General features: G+C 36.3%; 1 protein-coding gene across 18 annotated transcripts in view; it reads left to right on the plus strand.

The window, feature by feature from the left end:
- The window catches only part of MYT1L (myelin transcription factor 1 like), a 296204-nt gene that overhangs the window by 160012 nt on the left and 115315 nt on the right, over positions 1-20877 (plus strand). For 17 of the 18 annotated variants that reach the window (XM_052697138.1, XM_052697109.1, XM_052697148.1 and 14 more), the window contains 4 exons: positions 2352-2529; positions 8961-9015; positions 9198-9231; positions 9534-9596. In XM_052697138.1, the coding sequence (XP_052553098.1) occupies positions 8961-9015; positions 9198-9231; positions 9534-9596 (152 nt within the window). In that variant the 5' untranslated portion in view covers positions 2352-2529. The remainder of the gene's footprint in view (positions 1-2351; positions 2530-8960; positions 9016-9197; positions 9232-9533; positions 9597-20877) is intronic. The other variant, XM_052697163.1, reaches the window with a different exon arrangement.

Below are 20877 nucleotides of genomic sequence, written 5' to 3' on the forward strand. Positions count from 1 at the left end.
ACCACTTTGACCTGAATTTCCATGATTGTGCTTTGGCTTTTCCTTCAGTGGTCTAAGTCCTGTGTATGATGATAGGTACAAAACTGCGTGTTTCCCAATGCTGTTGCAGGTTATTAAGAGTTTTCCACAGTTGGTTTGTTCTCTGTTCTCTAAGGATTTAATGATAATTTGAGAATGTGTAGTGCTAATACCTTGTATGAGATTTACAGAAGAGACTGGGTTATATGGCCTTTGAAAGTAGTTACATTTCAGCCAATAAAATAAGTACTTACAGTAATAGATCTTCTAAATATTAGACAAATAGAAATATGTATACTTTCATTTGGTGTACTGTACTCAAAAGACCATAATGTATTTTTATTTATTTTAAGTAAATGTGTATTTAGATATTGATGCTTATTCAGAACATAGACTTCTGTGAAATTTATCTTAGATTCATAAACTCATAGAATTATGCAGGTTGGAAAAGCCCTGTAAGATCATGTAATCCAACCATCCCCACTATGCCCACTCCATCAAGGTCTCCCAGCTATTAATGTTTAAACCCTGTGAGTTAAATGTAAACCTGTATTTTGGAACATGTATCCCCTGCATGTACATATGTGCACAGCTGGACAGGACTCCCCCAGTCCTGCAGCCCACCCTTGTGCTCTCACTTGTAGAGACACAGCTGCTCCCATGCCAAGGGTTGCCTCCTAGACCTACTCACTCTCTAGCTTCCAGGACACTGCCTACTCACCAGCTCATCCAGCTTGGTCTTTGCTAGTGATTACACTTGCTCTCCCACCTGCATTTATTTCTTTCAGCCATTAGCAGCGTGGGCATGCTTGTCCTCTAGCCTGTGTTCTGACCCCAACTGCTGCACTCACAAATGGTGTGTATTTGAGTGTGTAGCTGCAGCATTAAGAAGCACAGATTCTTGTTTGAGCCTATCTATAGGGTTGAGATAAGAATTGTTACAGCAACAGCAAAACCTTCACAGTGTTCTTTTCTTCATAATATGAAAAATTGTATAATCTTTTTTCAGTCAGAAGAGCTTACATATAGGATGATAAAAATTCAGTATTGCACGATCCCTGTTAGCATACGCACTCATAATCCTCATTATTAGCAAAAGATACATCGTGGAACAGAACCAGGCTTGAGGACTTGCTGAGCAGATACAATGTGTTTATATTCCAGCTTCACTGTTGCGCAAGCCTTTCTTCTCAGTGGCATGAGAAGGCATGGGCTAGATCATAGGTTTGAAATTAGGCATTAGGTCTTGACATGTGATGATGAGTTTTTTGAGGACAAAACTGATTATTTTAGGAACCATGGAAATTTGGGGGGATTTGAGTTGCTGAGCTGCATAGACATATTCCAGATCTCCCTGATAGGAATTTAATTCTGTGTAGGTTTATGTCCAAAAGCCTACTCAGTGATTATATCCAAAGAGTCTTTAGGGAGCTACAGATTGAAGAATCTTCTCTTCAGGTGCTAAAGAGCCAGTGCTGTTTCTCCATAACTGTAATTACCATTCTACTTTCTCATCCTTCATAACTATCAATTTAAAAACAAACAAACAAACACCAAAAAACTAGTAAAAGAAAAATTGCTTGAATGAGTAGTGTGCAGTTTGGCTCTTCAACTCTAAATGATAGGAAGCCAATGAGAAATACCTGAAGGTGTTTCCTACCTTTCCTCCAGAGTATTTCAGTAAATCGTAAACGTGTTTCTTTGCAAAAGGAATATGTGGTGAACATGTAAGTTTACCAAAAGTCTGCTTATTCAGTTCTGCATCTACAGATTCAGGTGCAGCTAGCAGTGTTCATCTGAAAATAGAAAAATAGAATTTCTTCTCTGCACCACAGCAGGTAATGAGTCATATGCAAAGTTAGAGAGCACGTCCCAGGGATATGTTCTGTTTTTCGGACTGTTTTTCAAGGACTGTCCTTGATATTAATAAATGTTTGCACAAAGGAGTAATTTATGTTCTAGCCATCAATTTCATCACATGCTTATTGTGTCCATTTGTAATGCATGCCCTTAACTTCTAACTTTTATCTTCATAAACTTTCCCCTTGAGCTCTTCTTTAAGAGGATCTAACTGTATGTTGGTATCTTTGTGAGGGAAAGATTAAAATTTGATAATTGTTTATAAAGCTTGCTTTTTTACTTGAAAAGGGTGTTTTAAAATATTTGAACTAAATTTCACATGTCTGTACCAAGAAAGCACCTAGGTTGATGGAAAAAGGGTCTGAAAGGACAGGGAAATTGCTTTCTCTTTTTCCTGATCTTTCCTTAGGCACTCAAGTATCTTCTAAATGTGACCTTCTCTCCTACATTTTTTTCTCTGTTTTGTCTTGTAGATTCAATCATCAGAAATAAGTGCATTAAACATTTGGGTGAATCTTTCAAGTTTTCTGTGAAAATCAAGATCCTGAGTAAGAGGATTGAAATACTGAGAACAGATTTCAAAGGACTGACTATGCATATAGAGTGATAACGGGATACAAGAACTGTACCAGAAGTCTTGTTAAAGTTGAGGTAAATGGCATCTACTGCTCGTCTTTCATCCACAAATGCAGCTATTCTGTCACAGAATGCAATTACTTTACGGCCCTGAGATTAGTAAGGCATAAGTTAAGGGTCAAATATTGTTAGTTGTTTTTTAAAAAAAATTATTTTTAATTTCTATTTTATTGTTGTCAGTTCAAGCTTAGTATATGCTAGTGAAACTTGGGGAAGAGAAAGATCTATTGAAGCATGTTGTTATAAGCACTGCGTCACTTAACTCCAACTGAAAACTCAGTCAGTTGATTAGGAAGCTCTGCATTGACTGCAGGGATCGGATCTCTAAGGTAAAGCTAGTAAGATTTTGTGTTATGTGCAAAGTTAAAGTTTTATACATACACAATGAGAGCAGAGTTACATTAGCTTGATTTGCACATATTAATTTCCCAAAATCTTCACCCTATTTTTCCCTTCTACTTAATGATAGCATTTCCGGATGAAATGATATATCTATGACCATGTTTGTTCAAATAGTTTATAATTCTAACTTATTTTAAATTAAAAAAAAAAAAAAAAAAGCCCAAATCTTGGATCATTCAATGTAAGAATACACATAATCATAGAATAGCTTGGGTTAGAAGAGACCTCGAGGATCATGAAGCTCCAACCCCCCTGTCGCAGGCAGGACCACCAACCTCCACATTTAATATGAGACCAGGCTGCCCAGGGCCCCATCCAATCTGGCCTTGAGCACCTCCAGGGACGGGGCATCCACAGCCTCTCTGGGCAGCCTGTTCCAGCACCTCACCACTCTCATAGTAAAGAATTTCCCCCTGACATCCAACCTAAATCTTCCCTCCTTCAACTTCAAACCATTTCCCCTTGTCCTGCTGTCATCTGCTCTTTCAAAGAGTTGACTCCTCTCCTGGAAATCAGTGTGTACTGTGGGCATTTGCAGACCCTGGTCAAGTAAATATTCTTCATTTCCTCTTGAATAAATTATATTCTGAGTTTTGCATAGTATATCAAAATTTTTTAGACTCCATCTTATTGCTTTGATTCTTTTCTGACTTTTCTCAGTATTCAAACACCCTCTCTGAAGTTGCTTCTCTGAACAGTTCCATCAGTACAGTTAGAAACTGAGTGTGTCTTAATGCAAATTAGAATACGTTATTTATGGAATAAGCTGTATATCAGGAATAGGTGAGTGGTTTCTGAAGCATTTCATTATAACAGCAGTACAATAGCAAGCTTGGGAAGGAAAAAAAAAAACTGATTTAAGGCTCTTAGCTTCTTCATGTCTTTTCAGCCCTCCAATGAATTACAGCTATAGTGAAACTGGAATACTTCACTAAGCACAAGTTGGCTGAACTAGTTTTGGAACTTTAGACTGAACCTCTAATGCTGCACGCCTTTAGCAAGAAATTCAGAGAGACTGACAATCTTAACAAGAAGGATCATTTTCTGGTCTACCTGTCTGCTGGGAAAGAAAGTCTGAATTACCTCCTTGCTAGTGAGCAAAACTTGCCATTTGTCCTGGAGTGGAGCCCAAAGCTCTGGATCCTTCACAGTTGGCAGCCCTGAGGAAGCACATATGGTAGCTACATGAGCACAGCTAGAGATAGGTAAAGTGGTGTTGACTGTAGAAACTTTTGGAAGCTTAGTTGCAGCTGAAATATGGTGAGACTCACAGGCTTAAATCTATATACTGAAAAGTCTCCAACATGGCATCAAGCAAGCTAACAGAAAAATAGGTATGGTTTTGATGAAAACTTGCCCTCTGTTATCAAAGTTGCTGACCGTATCTGAGTACCTCAGTGGCTTTCTGGAAAATTCTTATGGCCTTAAAGTTTGAGCAGCTACAGATCACATCGTGCCCTTTAGCTAAAGCAGTAATTGCTCATGCTCATCTGCAGTCCAGATCCTCTTCACTGTTATTGCTTTGCAGATTATGAACTTCGGTCTTTCAAGCATGGCCTACATTCTTTTTTCATAGATACAGCACCTTGGAATTGGCATGTTCTTTAGATGAGTTAGATCTGCCAGGCAGTTCAGGCCAGATATATGTAATTGGCCTGTCTCCAACATTGTTTATCACTCCATTAATTTCTACATATTTCAGTAACATATAAACTTCCAGAGAACTGGTGACGATACTGAATATTATAGGGCTGGAACTGTGGGATTATATTTGAAAGGCTCTCACTGCATATGTAGTTTAAATTTTTACAATTATTTTGTAAAAAAAACTTTTTACACAAAATATTTTGGTTTTTTTTTTCTGGAGAAATATTTATTAACATTATAAATATGCTGATGTTACAAATACTTATTATCTGAATATTGAATAAGAGAGCGTGAAATGTTTAAAAGATGCACAAGTACACAATATCCTAATGCAGCTACCTTTATCAACAAATTTAGAAACGTCATTTGAAAGCAATTTCGAGTGTTCCTGTCTACAGATTTTCCATGATAAAGTGTTGACTGATGCTAATTATGTCATTATCTTGAATCCAATATCAGTTCTTATGTGATGTTACTGAGGGTCAAGTAAAATTTAGTAAATGTGCCACACTGTTCTCTCAGCGCTCAGTAAAGTTTGGTTTAGAGTGCTACAATTACGTTTGTTTCAGAATTTTTCTTCAGTTCACAAGCATTTCCCAAATATTGCAGTATTGTTATTTATCAATAGAAATGTCTTGGAGAGCCATCAGTCCTGTTTGGGACTGCTTATTTTAAAATGAAAAATGCTTGCTCTTTGTTATTTTTAGTTTTTGGGGGGTTTACTAATACTAGTGTTTAATTATCTCCAAATTAAAAAAAAAAAAAAGGGTGTTTTCTCACAGATATATTTTTCATCTTTTTTGGTTTTTTTTTTTTTTGTACTGTGCTGATATTTACTTACTGAGATTAGATTCTGTACATAATAAAAGTACTTGTCTTAACTGCCTGTACCCTAGTGACCACAATATATATGCTTTTTTAAAAAATTCACTCAAAAAAATTGAGCTTAATATAGAATGTTTCTGTTTGTTTGTTTAATATGAGAAGATCTGCATGTGAAATAAATGGAGGTTGGACTCCATGACCTCTTGAGATCCCTTCCAAACTCTACAATTCTCTGATTCTGCAATTCTGTGATCTGCAGAATAACATAAATTGAAAATTGTGAGGAAGTTTGCATTTGTATGAGCTAATAGTAGACCTTGGAGCAGAATAGTGTTCCCTGGCCACAAAAATTCCAGCAATGCATTCAGGGCTTCCTATGGTAGAAGGTAGGTGTCATGTAGAATTTCAAGAAATTACTCCCAGAATCAATCATTGAATACACTGGGGTGGAAAGACTGAAGATTTGATATGACGGAGTTTTGAAGAGCTGTGAGTGAACATATAGATAAAATTCTATTGCCTAAACACCTACCATTCTTTGAGATGTCCTAGAGCATCCAAGACATGTGTTATCATATACGAAAAGGCATCTAGGTCAGAAATACAGGTTTATGCCTTTCTGGAGGAACATCAGGCTACATAGGATACATGTGAGAATTTAAGATAATCCTGCATGCCTGGAGCTTTTTCAGTTGTTTTTTTTTCACTTCTTCGACCTGATTGTAGATCTGGATTATGTGGGTCACATGGGGGCTTTTCCAGCTTAGTGACAGGATGAGGTGAAATGGCTTTAAACTGGAAGAGGGTAGATTTTGACTAGATATTAGGAAGAAATTCTTCTGTGAGGGTGGTGAGGCACTGGAACAGGTTGCCAGAGAGTTTATGGATGCCCCCTCCCTGGAGGTGTTCAAGGCCAGGCTGGATGGGGCTTTGAGCAACCTGGTCTAGAGGGAGATGTTCCTGCCAATAGCAGGAGGATTGAAACTAGATGATTTTAAAGGACCTTTCCAACCCAAACCATTCTATGGTTCTATGATTCTATGACTGCCAGTATAGTTAAAAGCAAACTGTGCACTCTTGAAATGGAGAGCTCATTTAGATTTTGAAGGACACACTAATCTATTTCATGGTGTGCCCCTTCTTAACAACTGGGGGAGCATTTCTAGCTTTTGTTCATAGTAGTTCTTCCAGCTAGATAATATTTTCTAAACTTCTTTAAAAAACATTTTAGGCTAAAGATCAAGTAGCTCCAATTTTAGTGTCCTCACATAGCCTTATGCATTACAGGAGTTAAAGAACGGTACTGTTTTCTTGTTAATGAAATGAATAGTATCATCTGATGGCTAATTTTTACATTTCGGAGGTGCCATTATGTGCTTTGGCAGAGCGACTTGAAAATCTTGTTTCTTACACAGAAGTATCAGTTAACTGACTTACAGGGTCATTTGTCCCATGCTGAAGACTGATGGGTTGGGACTAAACTGCACATTGTGTGCACACCTCCACAACCCTCCTTCTTTGGTGGTCCCTGTGAGGTAATGGCATAAACCTGCTACAGAATCCTTTTGGCCCTGCATATATAGTTCTCCTTTAAAAGGAAACCATCATTGTTCTTTTTTGTTTTCATTTTTTGTTCAATATTTTCCTGACAGAAATTGCAAGTGACACATTCACTTTGCAATAGGAATGCAGTAGGTCCTTGAATATTTTGAAACTCAAGTTCACAAAGTATTTGTGTGGAATTAGGACATACAGTTGATTCACATCAAGACTTAAGGGTTGAGAGCCATCAAAGTGTGAACTGTTAACTCAGGGTATAGAATAGACACAGACTGTGTTCAGTGTTGGCATCATAGTGGGTATCCAGAGGCATGCCAGGTATCCTGGAGTCAACAGAACGCTTTACAGTGGAGGCAGAGATGCCTGCAGTCTGATTGAGCCTGTGCTAAAGCTATGCATCTAGATGATGAGAGGACTTGTTCCCTAAGCTCTAAAGGCGATGCTGAGTGGGTGAAGTTCAGGCACAGGCACATTACTCAGGCACAAACAGCAAATGCCATTTCTGATACCAGAGGTTAAAACATATACAGAGAGTCAACAAATACAGCAGAGGATCTGCATGTGCCCTTTTGTATCTTTCTAGACTGGCAATTAGAGGCTTGATGTGTTACCTTACAGTACCTCAGATAATACCACTGGTTGACTATGATCAAAGCTTTAAATATATATTCACACAGCTATACAGAAGTATCTTAATGAAACACACTCTAGATGATGCAAGGGTACACACTGGAATTGAAGCCCCTTAAGTAGAGGCTGCTGCTGTAGTAGCTTTTGTGATTTGTGCTTATTTTAGAAGGTCATCCCTAAAGAGTGGAATAAATCATGTTGCCAGGAGCCAGGTGATGAATACCAAGAAGCAGAGCTAAAGTGGCAGCACAGAATCTTGTGGAAGTGGTCCTTTCTTTCCGCTAAATGCCTGCCACCCACAAGTTTTATTGCTTTGCTCTTTCCCTGTGATACAATAAGTTGAGGGAGCTCTAAACTGCTACTTGTTTTTATTTTTTTCCTGAGAGAACCAGAGCCACAAGGTCAGTGCCTGTGCTTCCTGACCTTTTTAATATCATCTCTATGTATAAACTACCACAGATCCATCTTGCCGTCCCATTTTTTCTGCATGCAAAGTAGCTGGTAATGCAGATATTGCATAGATTTTCAGGGACATGGTCTCTTAACAGAATTCAGTGCAATCTGCTTGCATTGTACAATATTATAAACACTACTAAGCCTGTGCAATTTCACCTTTGAAAATCTAGTGACAACTGTATGTGAAGATCAGGAAAATCTTTGTGGCCCTATGGTAACTACTACAGATCAATGTTTATGCTTTCAGCTCTAATCAGCAGCCCTGCCCCTACCTGGGAAAGATTTAAGATTTCTGTGTATTTATCACTGCAAAAGGAGTCATGTCTGATAGGAACAGTGTTTATAAAATGAAGGTAAAGATTTAAACCTTTTTATTGAGTGAGCACATTCCTGAATCTGGAAATACATATCTAAACAATGAAACATTGCAAAGGTCATAGCTCTATACAAACAGACAAGAAATCTGTGAAGTTCTAATGATGACTCTTTATCTCCTTTTTGGTCGCTGTTCTTTCCTCTCCCAATGCAACGTATTTGGTTAGAAAGCAACCCATAGTATGGGTCCTATTGGCTTTTAACTTTAAACTGTGTAGAAATCTTTTGTGCCCTTGTTTCAAAATAAGGGCGTTACCGAGGCTCTCTGTTAGAAATACCCTTTAGAAAGGAAGAACTAGCAATTTGTTGCATAAAATGTGCTATGAAATCAGGGCATGCAAATGGACTGATTAAAGCACAAATTACTGCATTTTCTGTTTTTAAACAAACGCAAAGATCCGAAAAATCCTTTGTAAGGTGGACTTTCCCTTACGGGATAAAATGGAATTAAAATAGTGTCAATAAATTGTGTGAGAGACTGTATCAGTCTGTGCATTGATAGTCTGTGCATGCAGGATAAGAACATTGACTGCCTGCTAATCTATTCCCAGATGGAGGTGGATGCAGACGAGAAGCGCCATCGCACACGCTCCAAAGGTGTTCGAGGTACGTCTCCTGCTTCAGTAAATCACTCAAGGCCCCCGCTCAGGGTGACCTTCATCGTCCAGAATCTCTTAGCACGATTCATTCTGACCCTTGCTTTTACACAACCTTTCTGGTAATTTTCTGTAGAAGAGGGGTACTTGTAATAGATGATAAATCTTTATATATTTTCCATCTCTCTGCAGTTCCCGTGGAACCAGCCATACAAGAGCTGTTCAGGTTAGTGCTCTGAGTGTAAAATGTATCCCCATTAGCAATTTAGAAAATTCATGCCTTTTAATGGGTATAATGCACTTTCAAGTTCATTGGTGGTTTGCTCATGCCCTGCTGCACTGATGAAATTAATTCCCTCGAGACTTGCTAATAAAAAGCATCCCCTCTTTTTTTTTTTTCCCTTCAGTTATTTGATTTCTTTCTCTGTCTTTGTTGCCCTCCATTTCTGTAAAACCTCTTGCCTGCTTTTAGTATAATTTTTCTGCAGCACTCCCGCACCTTTATAATTAATTCTCTCCCTTTTGCAGCTGTCCCACGCCTGGCTGTGATGGCAGTGGTCATGTTAGTGGCAAATATGCAAGGCACAGAAGGTAATATCTGTAATTTTTCATAATTATTGAAGAGATTTGGTAAACAAGTCAGTTGGCATGAAAACAAGTCAGCTGGTATAACCTTGATAAACCAAACAATGATAAAAATTTGAAATTAGACCTAGAATCTGTCTGGATTCATATATTTTTTTCTCTCCCCCCTTTTTTTTTTTTTGTTTGCTTTAAGCAGTGCTTTTTATTTGTCTTTTTTGCACTGTGTTATTTAAAACCTTTGAAATTTCTACCAAGCATAAGCATCACATAAATTAAAAACTTTACAAACACAAATGAGGTCAGGTCCTAAGCCCTCTTACAGTACTCACAGGACCACTCTGTCCATCTTAACCATGGAGGTGAATTTCACACGTAAACCTAAACCAAGTTTTTGCTTGAGGAATCTTGTTCTTGTTTTCAGCCTTCTCTCAATTTTTTCATGCAACTCATATGTTGCAAAGTAAAATTTGGCCTTGCTGACATGTTGGTGCCATTGTGATTTCTGTTATTTAATGAATTTCGTAAGTAAATGAGAGCTTCTGAACACTGCGCGTTTGATGATTGGGTTAAGTTCAAAGGTCAAAAGCTTAAGACAAAATCATTGATAATAAGATCTATGGATTCAAATATTACACTATACTTACAGATATACTTACTTGAGATTCTGAACTATGACACGTGGAGAGATCTCCGTTAGGAAAATAAGTTTAGCTATTTGCTGTTAATAATATAATTATGTTAATAATGGCGTTATGTTCTACGTGCGTACATGTGCTTCAAATTAATTTAGAACTCAATATTTAAATTTGTCTGCAGTAGGAATGTTCAATATTGCCTTGTATGTCTGTATAAAGAAACATTCATTTACTAAATCCTTCATGTATTATTTTGAAAAAAATATCAACGTTTAAGCTAGAGGACACATTAATTTTTCTTGTTTGCAGTGCATTTCATTTAACTTACTTTATACAGCAGACTGTTTTAAGTGGCCGACGTTTTGGCCATGTGAAGATAAATGTGTTCAAACTACTGTTAAATTCTCCTGTTACAACTTTTTTACTATCGACTTATTCAGATTTTAAAGCATTCGTGGTTTTTACACTTACTAGAATGCATATTTAGCACCAAATTTGAGAGATGATACATGCATTTTATGAATTAAATGGTAATTATGCAGTTGGACGTGATGATACTCGTAGGTTCCTTCCAACTTCTGTTCTGTTCTGTTCTGTTTTATCTTGTCCTATCCTGTTGTATCCTATTCTGAAAAATGCAGAATGCAAAATAGTGAGATATCAGTCCACTCGGTGTTAACAATGAATGAAGCATAGGGACAAATCAAGAAAATACTTAAAAAATTAAAACAAGAAATGGAATTGCCAGATACTAAAAATATTTTGAATTACATTTCTAAAATATGAAGCATTAAATATTTTTATTTAGATTTATTTTGTTAATCCTTTTTTCAATCATAATATTTTTGTGATAGTTTGAAGGATTTGGGTTAAATTGGAGCACTGATACTTATATAGCCAAAACCACTCTTTTTGAAACTATAGTGATTTCTCATTTCAAACCATGCTTTTCTTTCTCCATTTTATTCATGTAAATGTAAGCTTCATCAGTAATTAATGAATGGCACCAAATCCTTCTCTTCCTTCAGAAATTTCACGAAGAGCTAGCAGTTAAAATACATGATTATAATGTCCGTTCTAGTTACAAGATTGTGACTACATTCATTTCTTTATGCTTCATGGGATTTGTTTTCAAAACCAATAATTTTGAAACCACAGAGAACAAAATTTCTTAGCTTAAAAAAAAAAAATCTAACTTTTCTTCTGAATTACTCTAACTTTTAATTGTGTTTGTCTGATATCAGTTTTTTGGGGGTAGAAAGAAGGGAAAGATACAAGGTTGGAAAGGATTACAGGCAGTCTTGAGGCATCAATTCCATACTTTGTTTTCTTAACATGATTCTTCTTTGCCAGTACACAAACAGATAGATTCTTAGAACTGTTAATTAAGTGAAATTTTAGGGTGGATGTAGAAAAAATAAAAATCGGAAATATATCAGAAATTATTTTCTTCTTATGAATTCTTAAGTTTTTTAAATTGTTTTCTTACCACTCTGATTGCCATTCCACTAATCAAAATATATTTAACTAATGTATGTCTCATTTAGTGTGAAAACAGAAATTATTTGTTGAGGCATACAACACACCTATTTCCTGAAACAGCAATTTTTTTTCCTAGTAAAATTACCTAGTAATTTAAAGTTTTTGAACATTTTTGAAAGAATTTTTTTTTTTTTCTTCTAATTTTCTGCTTGGGTGGGAAAGACCCTCCAACATTTCTTCCAAAGAAATCAGACTAACTTATAAATTTTATGCACTCAGGTGCTGCCTAATTCAATTCCATTTAGACCCATGGAGCATGAGGTTAATGAGGTTAAGACTTTTCCATTCACAATATCAGACTAACTCTTTATAAGAAATGAAACGTATTTGCTTTCACTGGATGCAGTCAGGGCTCTCTATTCTGTTTCGAGGGTTTTTTAAATAACATCATGAATTCTCTGGAATTTTTGGTTTTGTTATGTTTTCAATTAATTTTTGTTAATAGAATTTTATCTTTGTATTACCAATATTACAGTGAAAACAATGTTCAGATGCTGCATTAAACTTCAACTGAAACAAAAAGATCCTTTCAAATTTTCAGGCAAATTTAGGGATGAGAAATTGTTCTGCTGAGAAAATATCAAGTAGAAGTCAAAGGAGAGTTTTATCAATGTTTCATTATGAAATTAATTATGAATGGGCTGCTGACAAGTTCACAAATCTACAACATAACTGTGCAGTGCTAGACTTTGCCAAGGAAACAAGCAGGCCTTATAAGCCATTGAGGTGCAAAACGCAAGGCTGGTTCTAGGGTAGGAGAAGAGTGTCAGTGGCTTATTGCATCATTTCCATCTTTTTGGATTTTTTTTTAGAAGATCTTACTGTAAAATTAAACATTGCATGACAGTGAATACTCTTAGCTCTTAAGTGCAGTGCTTAATTTAGTTTGCTAATTGGGCATGCTATCAAGTCAGCCAAGATGGACAAGCTGCTCTTCTGGGCAGTTTTAAATGCAAGATGCTAGCATCTTTAAAATTAACTTGGAGGAAGCATCTCTCCCAGATGACTATATACAAAGCTCAGAAAGCATCCCAGGTTTGGGCATTAAGGAAAATGCTCAAAATTGGTGTCTTAAGAGCAGTCTTACCATTTTTCCATTTTAGTAATACCTAGAAACTTGAAGGACCATGGATTCTCCAACACTGGCTGGGATGCACAGCAAGAGGCAGTGCCTCAGTGTTGTACTTTACACAAATATCATTTGTATTTCCAGGTAGCTAATATCAACTAGAGTATGCTGTTAAAGAAAGGCTTGTCTTTGTGGGAGAAAGCAACAAGAAAGACATGAGTTATTGAAGATATGTGAGGGAGGGAGGAAGGGAGAGAGGGAGACGTAGACGCATTCAGTTAATTGTGGAGACAATAAAAGAATTCCGATCTTAGGAGTGAAAAGCAGAGTTTCTTCCTGGTCCATACTCCTAATACTCTTTATTTCCTTAGTAGCTCTCCAGGTCCACTGTGGAGAGTGCCATGATAATGAACAGCTCTCTTGCACTTCCCAAGCTGTATATTATTTTTGGACAATAAATGTGTTCCAGATCCTTTGAATGCTTTTAGCTGTGATCAGCCCACCTCAGTATATTGCAGTTAAACATTGCCCACTCGGACCGTTCTCTCAGCACTGTGTTTGTGATGTCCGTCAGCTAAATGTCTAAAGAAAAAAAATTAAGATTTGATTGTTCTTGCATTGCAATTAGAAGAAACATGGCCAGTTTCATTGCTCAGCTTCAAAGACAAAAGCATTCCTGTTCTGTGTATACTAATACAAATGTAAAAGCAAGTCCAACTTTGTGCCCAAGTTACGCAGGTAGAAAATCCATAGGTTCTCTAAAGTAACTGAGCACCAACTATGGCCTGTTATTTACCAAGTAGATGAGAGTGGTGGCTTTGTAAGCACTGCTTACTACCATGTTGTGATGAACTTAGCATTACTTTTTTTAAGTAAACAACACATCATGTATCCAGTAGATGCTTAAGGTTTTTCATGTAAATAGACTGTAAAAATTGTAACTAGTTTCCACTAAAAAACAAAACAAAACAAAACAAAAAACTAATTACATGCAGTGGCCTATTTTAAAAGCTTCTTAACGTTGCTTAAGCTATTTTTCCAGTAACAAAAGCAATTAAATTCTTTAATGGACTAATCACTTGCAAAATATGGCATTGCTCAGAAGAAAACACATTTTAATAAATGGGATCCCTAAAAAGAATCTTAAGCTGGTATGTAGAACTGTATGTATTAATTTAGGATTCTTTTAATGCACATACTTTGTATAGGTGTGAATTTGAAAACAGATAAGAACCATTGTCTGAAATTTTATTCTGAAATATTATGTATCGAATTTAAGTGAAGAATGAATTATTAGGGTCAAATGACACATCCTTCAAATTTAAAATGGAAATACCGATAGAGCTCTCACTATATAATGAATTTCAATTTGATGAAAATAAGAATTCAGATGAAATAAAGCAACTTACAGATTTCGTCTACGAAAAAAATTGTCCACAACTTGTCTTCCACTCATATTGCATTTGCACAGTATTTTTTTTTCATTAATCTCTGTGGTGAAAAAAAGGAAGTCTCAAAAGTGAGGAGAGGAGAATAATGCCTGGCTCTATAGTATATGAATTGTCCCCAGCCTTATAAGTTGTATTGTGTTTTACTTTACTGATAAATGCCTTGAGATCAGCCAGTTCTTTGTTGCTTTTTGAGGCCGTATGTTTCTATGTATTACATTATGCAGGCAAAATTGTTTTGATTGTCTTTCAATTTTTGAGCATGAGATTTGACACTCGATACAACAGATTTATTTAAATTTATAAATACCTTAGAGTTTAGCATTCTTCTGATCATGAAAATTTCCCCACACCCTTGTATGTATTACGTTGGCATTATATACCACAGTTAAGTCATCTATATTTTAGAACAGAGTGAGAGAAATAATTTCGACTCCCAAACTTCAAAATTAAAAGACTGAAATGTCTCTCTCTTATTAGAAAATTATTGAATTTCTCTGACTTGTTGTGCCATATTTCTTATTCAAATTTTTTCGTTTCATATACCTTTTCACCCACCAGTTTGATTGCCATGGCTGCAGCCGTGGGTGAATAATTGCCTGTCTTCACAGGAGCATGTTCTGGAGCTAAAGTCGAGTGCTTGCTTCCTGATGTATGCCTCATTTGAATTCTGCCGACAGCCTAGGGGCTGTATTATTCATGCCTTGACAGATAGCACTCACTAAAAGCATTGGAACAGGGCCAGGTACTGGCAGAGAGATAGTGGAGCATTGCAACTTGCAACTGAGAGGAGCATCTATAATACAAAAAAGAGAAATCCTCATACCTCCCTTTTACTAGTCTCACTTTGATGGAAAATTCATTTGCATCAAAATAAAATACCCTAAAAATAAGTGCATTTTTTTCTAAACCATGCTTGAAAGTTTAACACAATTTTCCACATTTAATTGCAAAGCTGATTTTAATTAGTAAGGCCCTGCATGTGAAAAATGAAGATTCACTTGGGTGAGTGTAACACATTGCAGTGTCTGCTGAATGCTCTAATTAATGTATGGCTGCTGTACAACAGGGTGCACTGTGGGATATTTATGAAAAATTCTTTGCACGCAGCCAGTCTATCTGTATTTTAGTTCTTGAATCCGCAAGAATAAATAACTTTCCCCCTTTATTCTTTATGAGGATATCATTGTGCATGCCATCATTCCATCCATAAACTTTATGGCATGCTTGTCCTTTTTAGTATTTGTCAATGATATTATAAATCAGAAACGGAGACATAGATATTTTAACATTAATGTGATAGTAGAGAATGGTTGCATGATGTGCAGAACCCGAGGTCCACTGATGCATTTATGTTAAAACCTAACCACAAAACAATGAGGTCCTTATTGTTTCTTGCCTTTATGGTACTGTGAAAAATCCCACTGAATACTGGAAGTGTCGACAAATGTATATTTATTTCCCTCTCAGCTGAGAGACAAACTTTAATATAACGTTAAATAATGATAAAATGATCTACAAGATATTTACCTGAGGATAATAACGTACTCAGGCAATTTCATTCTTTCATTTACGTAATGTAATTCACCGTTCAGAATTTAAAAAAAAAAAAAAAAGAAAAAAAAAGTTAATAAATGGAGCTTCATTGCTTTGTTAAATCCAGCAAGAGCAAAATAAATAAATAAATAAAATGAAAGAGCATAGGGATTTTCAAGCAGAACACTGCAAACAATAAATAAATGTGCTGACAGAGAATCCATAATGTATTAGAGATCTGTATTGGCTGCTGTCTGGATTGGGCAATATATTCTTTGTCTGATTGTTGATTAATGATTAGGAAGGTACAAAGTTGGGTCTGAAATATCAACCAGATGTACACCAGCAATTGGTGTGTGGCTCTGCATGCTAGCAGCCGTTGTCTAAAGTTTCCAATACAAAAGAGCCACTGCTTAATTCCTCATAGAACCTTCTGGATTAGGAATAGCAATTTCAGTGGCAGGAAGTTTCCAGATCTTCGTGTGCCAGGAGTACTAGCCTAATAAAAGGGGGAATAATAAAAATGAAAGGCAGGAGAGTGTTGCCCCAAATGTACAGTGACAGCAAACAGCAGGTTTTGGATGAGCTTTCTGCTGTGGGTCCCTAGGCTCATATGCTGCTGAAATGATATTGAAGTGGTGGGTGCTGAGAATGCTTATGCAGCAGTCCACTTGCAACTGAAGTGTTTTCTGTGGTAAGGTCTACTTTGAGGTTTCATTGTCAACCACAAAGTAAACGAAAACAATGCAGGAATAAATTTCTTTTTTTTTTTTTTTGTTTTGTTTATTATTATTATTTTAAGATCACGCAGTAGTACTGGGGAGATCAATTTCCTCAGGAAGATCTTGGGAGTACTATATACATTTTTCTTTTGCCTATGGGAAATTTATTTAGTTGGCCTGCTAAGATTATTTTGTTCTCCTAGCAGATAAATTATTTGAATAATTTGTGTTTTTCTTGATGAAACAGGATCTACAGAGTTTACTCACATTTCATCTACATATACATCTGTTGCTCCACTTGTAAACAAAGAGAGAATTTCAAGCATCTTAAGATGTAAAGAAAGAAGCATATATGGGGCCCAAAACTCTGTCTCTCGTATTTATCTGGTATTTAAATGAAGGCCCTTAAGCGAGCATTGACATCAGGAGAATTCTAACTTCATACTTTCTGGATAAAAACCTTTTTCTGTAAGATAGATAAAAAATAACTGATTTGTAATGATACAGCAATTTTACATTTAGAAACAGCTCCAGTTCCCCTATTCCAAATTTTGTGAATTACTTCTTCCTATTCTGTGAATTTATTCCTCATGTATTTCTGTAATAATACTGACTCTGAGATTTAAAAAGCTCAGAGTATTTAAGGCATGTTTTTGTGTATTTTAGGGATGACACAGTCATAGTTACTAGCCTTACACTAAACCAGAAAAGTCATGAGTAGCTTGTGCTCTGGGCTTTGGGTCCTGTGGAACAGCCTATATCCTTCTTATCAGCATGTTTTTCTGAGCAGCTGTTGTGTCATTGGGAAATGGTGTAGATGGAAAATTCTCAAGTCAAGGTTTTGGGGGCAGGAGAAAGACCGATGTATACTGGCAGCTGGGTAGACAGGAAAATTGATTTTGTTCTTTGATCCAATGTCCACAATAATATGGCTAACATAGATGACTTGGAAAAAAAAAATATCCATTGGTGGAAGCATGCTACCTAAGAATACCACTGCCCTAAAACCTTATTCTCCATCCCAGTCAGAATTACCTGAATTTTGCTAGAATCATTAAAAATTGGCAGGGTCATAGTAGTAAAAGATATTTCTTTCAAGAGAGCAGACACTGTGGTATTACCTGGAGTAACAAGAGGATGTAAAGATTACAAGAAACTTAGTATAATACAAGGAAACCAGAAATGAAGGTCTGTCTACCTTCTGAATGGTCTTAATCAGTAGACCATGCTAGCAGAGCATTGGCATAAACTGCTCAGAGAGGGTGTGTTGTCTCCTCTTTGGAGATCTTCAGAAGTTGCTTAGTCCTGGTGCTGTGTGTCCCTGCCTGAGCAGAGGTTGAGCCAGATGGACCCAGACGTCCCTGCCAACCTTATCAATGTGTTGATTCTGTGATAAAGGAGGGAAATGAGGCATAAAAAAGTGAAGAAGTAAGAGCATAAAAACACACTTAAAGGAAAAAGCCAATAAAGAATAGTGCTTTTAGGGTTTTTGTTTGTTTTGTTTTGTTTTCCTAAAAATACACTGATATATCTTTAAAGACTTGCATTGAAGTTCTTCAATAAGTTGAGACAGTTCTTTCAAAGACTTCACTTCTTATTAGTGGTTGGTATGAAGTACTGCTTCTCATAGTGTCAGCTCAGGACAGGGAAAGGAGAGGTACTCCTGAGACATCTTTGATAATAATAAATCTAAGTAAATATATCCACTGTACAAAGTCAAATGCCCAGAGGTTAAATATCTCTTGACGACGTCTTCAGCACTATACAGCTCAGGACTCTGTAAAATCTAATTGCTTTAACCAGATGAGTAGACCTACCATATCAGTTTCCTGGCTACTCACCTGAATCACCTTCCCAGGCAAATTTTGAAATTGGCTGATTACATGGAAAGGGATTACAGAACTTTATGCCTTTTTGCGATTTTCAGGAGTCAGCAGTGCTGCACTTTGAGGACGAATGGTACATATGGAGAAGTGGTATAATGCCGTAAATATTCCTGTGGCTGAATTCCAGCTTGTGTCTTAAATCAATGATTTTTCATAAAATTTGTAATGTTGCAAAGCTAAATGAGATAGGACAGGATATGGTTGACATTAAGAGCCAGTGTCAGCCTCTTAAAGCAGTTGGCTTTAAATCTGAAGGTTCAGATGCACGGGATATGAAACAGATACTTCTGCCATCATTTTTTACTTTTTTTTTTTTTTATTTAAAGTAATGAGTTGGGCAGTAAATTATATGAACAAATAGTGAACAAATGATTTCTCTTCAGCTGATGCTTGTTGAAGACATCCACCTGTAATATGCACCTGCATATTTTCATCCTCGTAATGTCTCCAGGGGAAAATCATATCTGTTTTGCAAACAGGGAGTAAGTGTTCAGAATAAAGGCTAAAGCTAAAAGCCATCATGCATTTCACTTCACCTTTAAGTCACCCAGTCCAAATGAAGTCGAAGCAGATGTGTAACTATAGACTTGTAGAACTATACTGTAAGATTAAACTTCTCAAAATTTCTAATGTGCTGCTAAAAAACATTTATATGGGCATCCTGATACATACTTCATATTGCATCCTAAGCATAATTATTATATCTCTAATTGTGTATCTGATTGTTCCAGTGTAGTTTTTCAAAAACGTCCAATTTTTGATCTGTAAAAATGCCACTTGCTATTTTATTCCTTATAAATTAGATAGAACTTAATAGAAAAACTTCTGTTTAATGTAAAGAATGTTAGTATGTCAGGATGAATTTTTACCTGATGTTCTTCATCTGCTTTTGTTTTATGGACAAAAATGCATCCAAAAAAGAAAGGAAAGAGTTTTGTAACACTGAGAATAGAGAGCCCTAATTCCAGACCCAGCATTAGTACTTCATATAGAAGACAGAAAGCGATTTTAAAGAGAAATAGAATTCAGTCTACACAGGCAGTAAAGATCATGTAAATGTTGTCTCTTGTATGAAGCATTAGTGGACGCTCTCAGTGCAGACTGCTACAACCTTCTGAACAAGCAGTCTTTTTTGATGTGTAAAATGAAGCATCAGTTACCACTAGCAAAAAAAAAAGAAAAAGATAGTAAACACCAATTTCTCACACATTCCTATATGCTTCATATTACATAATGGTTAAGGTTGAGATTCCCTCTCTGATGATCTCTTACTGAAAATTCATCTGAATTCATCTGCTTCTGTAAGAACAAAAGGAAGGCTTAAGGTACTTCCACTATGAGTGGAAATCCCCCAGTATAGGAAATAGCTTCCTCCATTCCAAATTCTGCATCCAAATTCTTCTGTGTGGCAAGTGCTTATATTTCCCCAAATAGGCAAAGAGCATACATACTTCACTGGGATGTTAGAATTCCACTGTGCAGCTCTGCGTAGAAACAGAGCTGTAATAATTCCCTTGGTGAACAGCAGTTCGTGACTCTGCTACCACATGATGAATCTGCGTCACAGCCAGAAGTTGAGTCATGCCTCTGAATTCTACTCCAGTGCTTTTTACATTAGTTCATCCATCTCATATTAAAAGTTCATTTATACAAATATTAACAAATAAGTATTTGTTTCTGAGTATCAGTAGTGACAGTAAGCATGTCCTAGAAATGATGGTGCATCTTTAATGCATAGGACTTGCTTGGTAATGGTATTTTCTAAGATCATCAATTAGGATTAATAGTATCTTGCTTCTTAATAACTGTAAGAGCTATTTCAGGAGAAAAGGACAAGCAGACAGTCATTTCAACAAGAGTATGTCGTGACATATGTGATAAATACAGTCTAAGATGTGAGTCTTAGAGATATTTGCGTGTTACTAGTGACCACACTAAGAAAAAGTGTGGTCTATTTTTGAAGCCTATTTCTCATAGAATTCTCTAGATGTCCTCTACTTGTGAAGGGAAATAGGAGATAAAAATTCCCAAGTAGATGGATGGCTGCTCTGCAGACATCCAGTATTACAAGAAATATATTTTATCGTTATAAAGCTTTTTGAACTGTTAATTTGAAATCAATTCACAAATGTTAACACAATAGCCTCAATGTATCTTATGATGTTAAGTACTCTATTTCAAATGACACCAAGGGCCGTATTTCTTATGATGTTGAAATTTATTTGCAATAACACATTGACTCAGGACTGGTCATAGCAACTTTGGAAAAGAAAAAGCTTAGGAAAAAAAAGAAGAGGTTGCCCCTCTGAAAATGTAGAAATAACTCTGACAATGTAATTGCGTGACTTAATTTCAAGAAGGACTTTGGAATTAACGCTTCTGGTTCCTAAACCACAGACACTTAGCCCTTTTTAATTTCATGCAGTATAAGGTATTTCTATCATTATGG

The sequence above is a fragment of the Tympanuchus pallidicinctus genome, unplaced genomic scaffold, assembly GCF_026119805.1.
Source record: "Tympanuchus pallidicinctus isolate F22 unplaced genomic scaffold, pur_lepc_1.0 scaffold1, whole genome shotgun sequence".
NCBI lineage: Eukaryota > Metazoa > Chordata > Aves > Galliformes > Phasianidae > Tympanuchus > Tympanuchus pallidicinctus.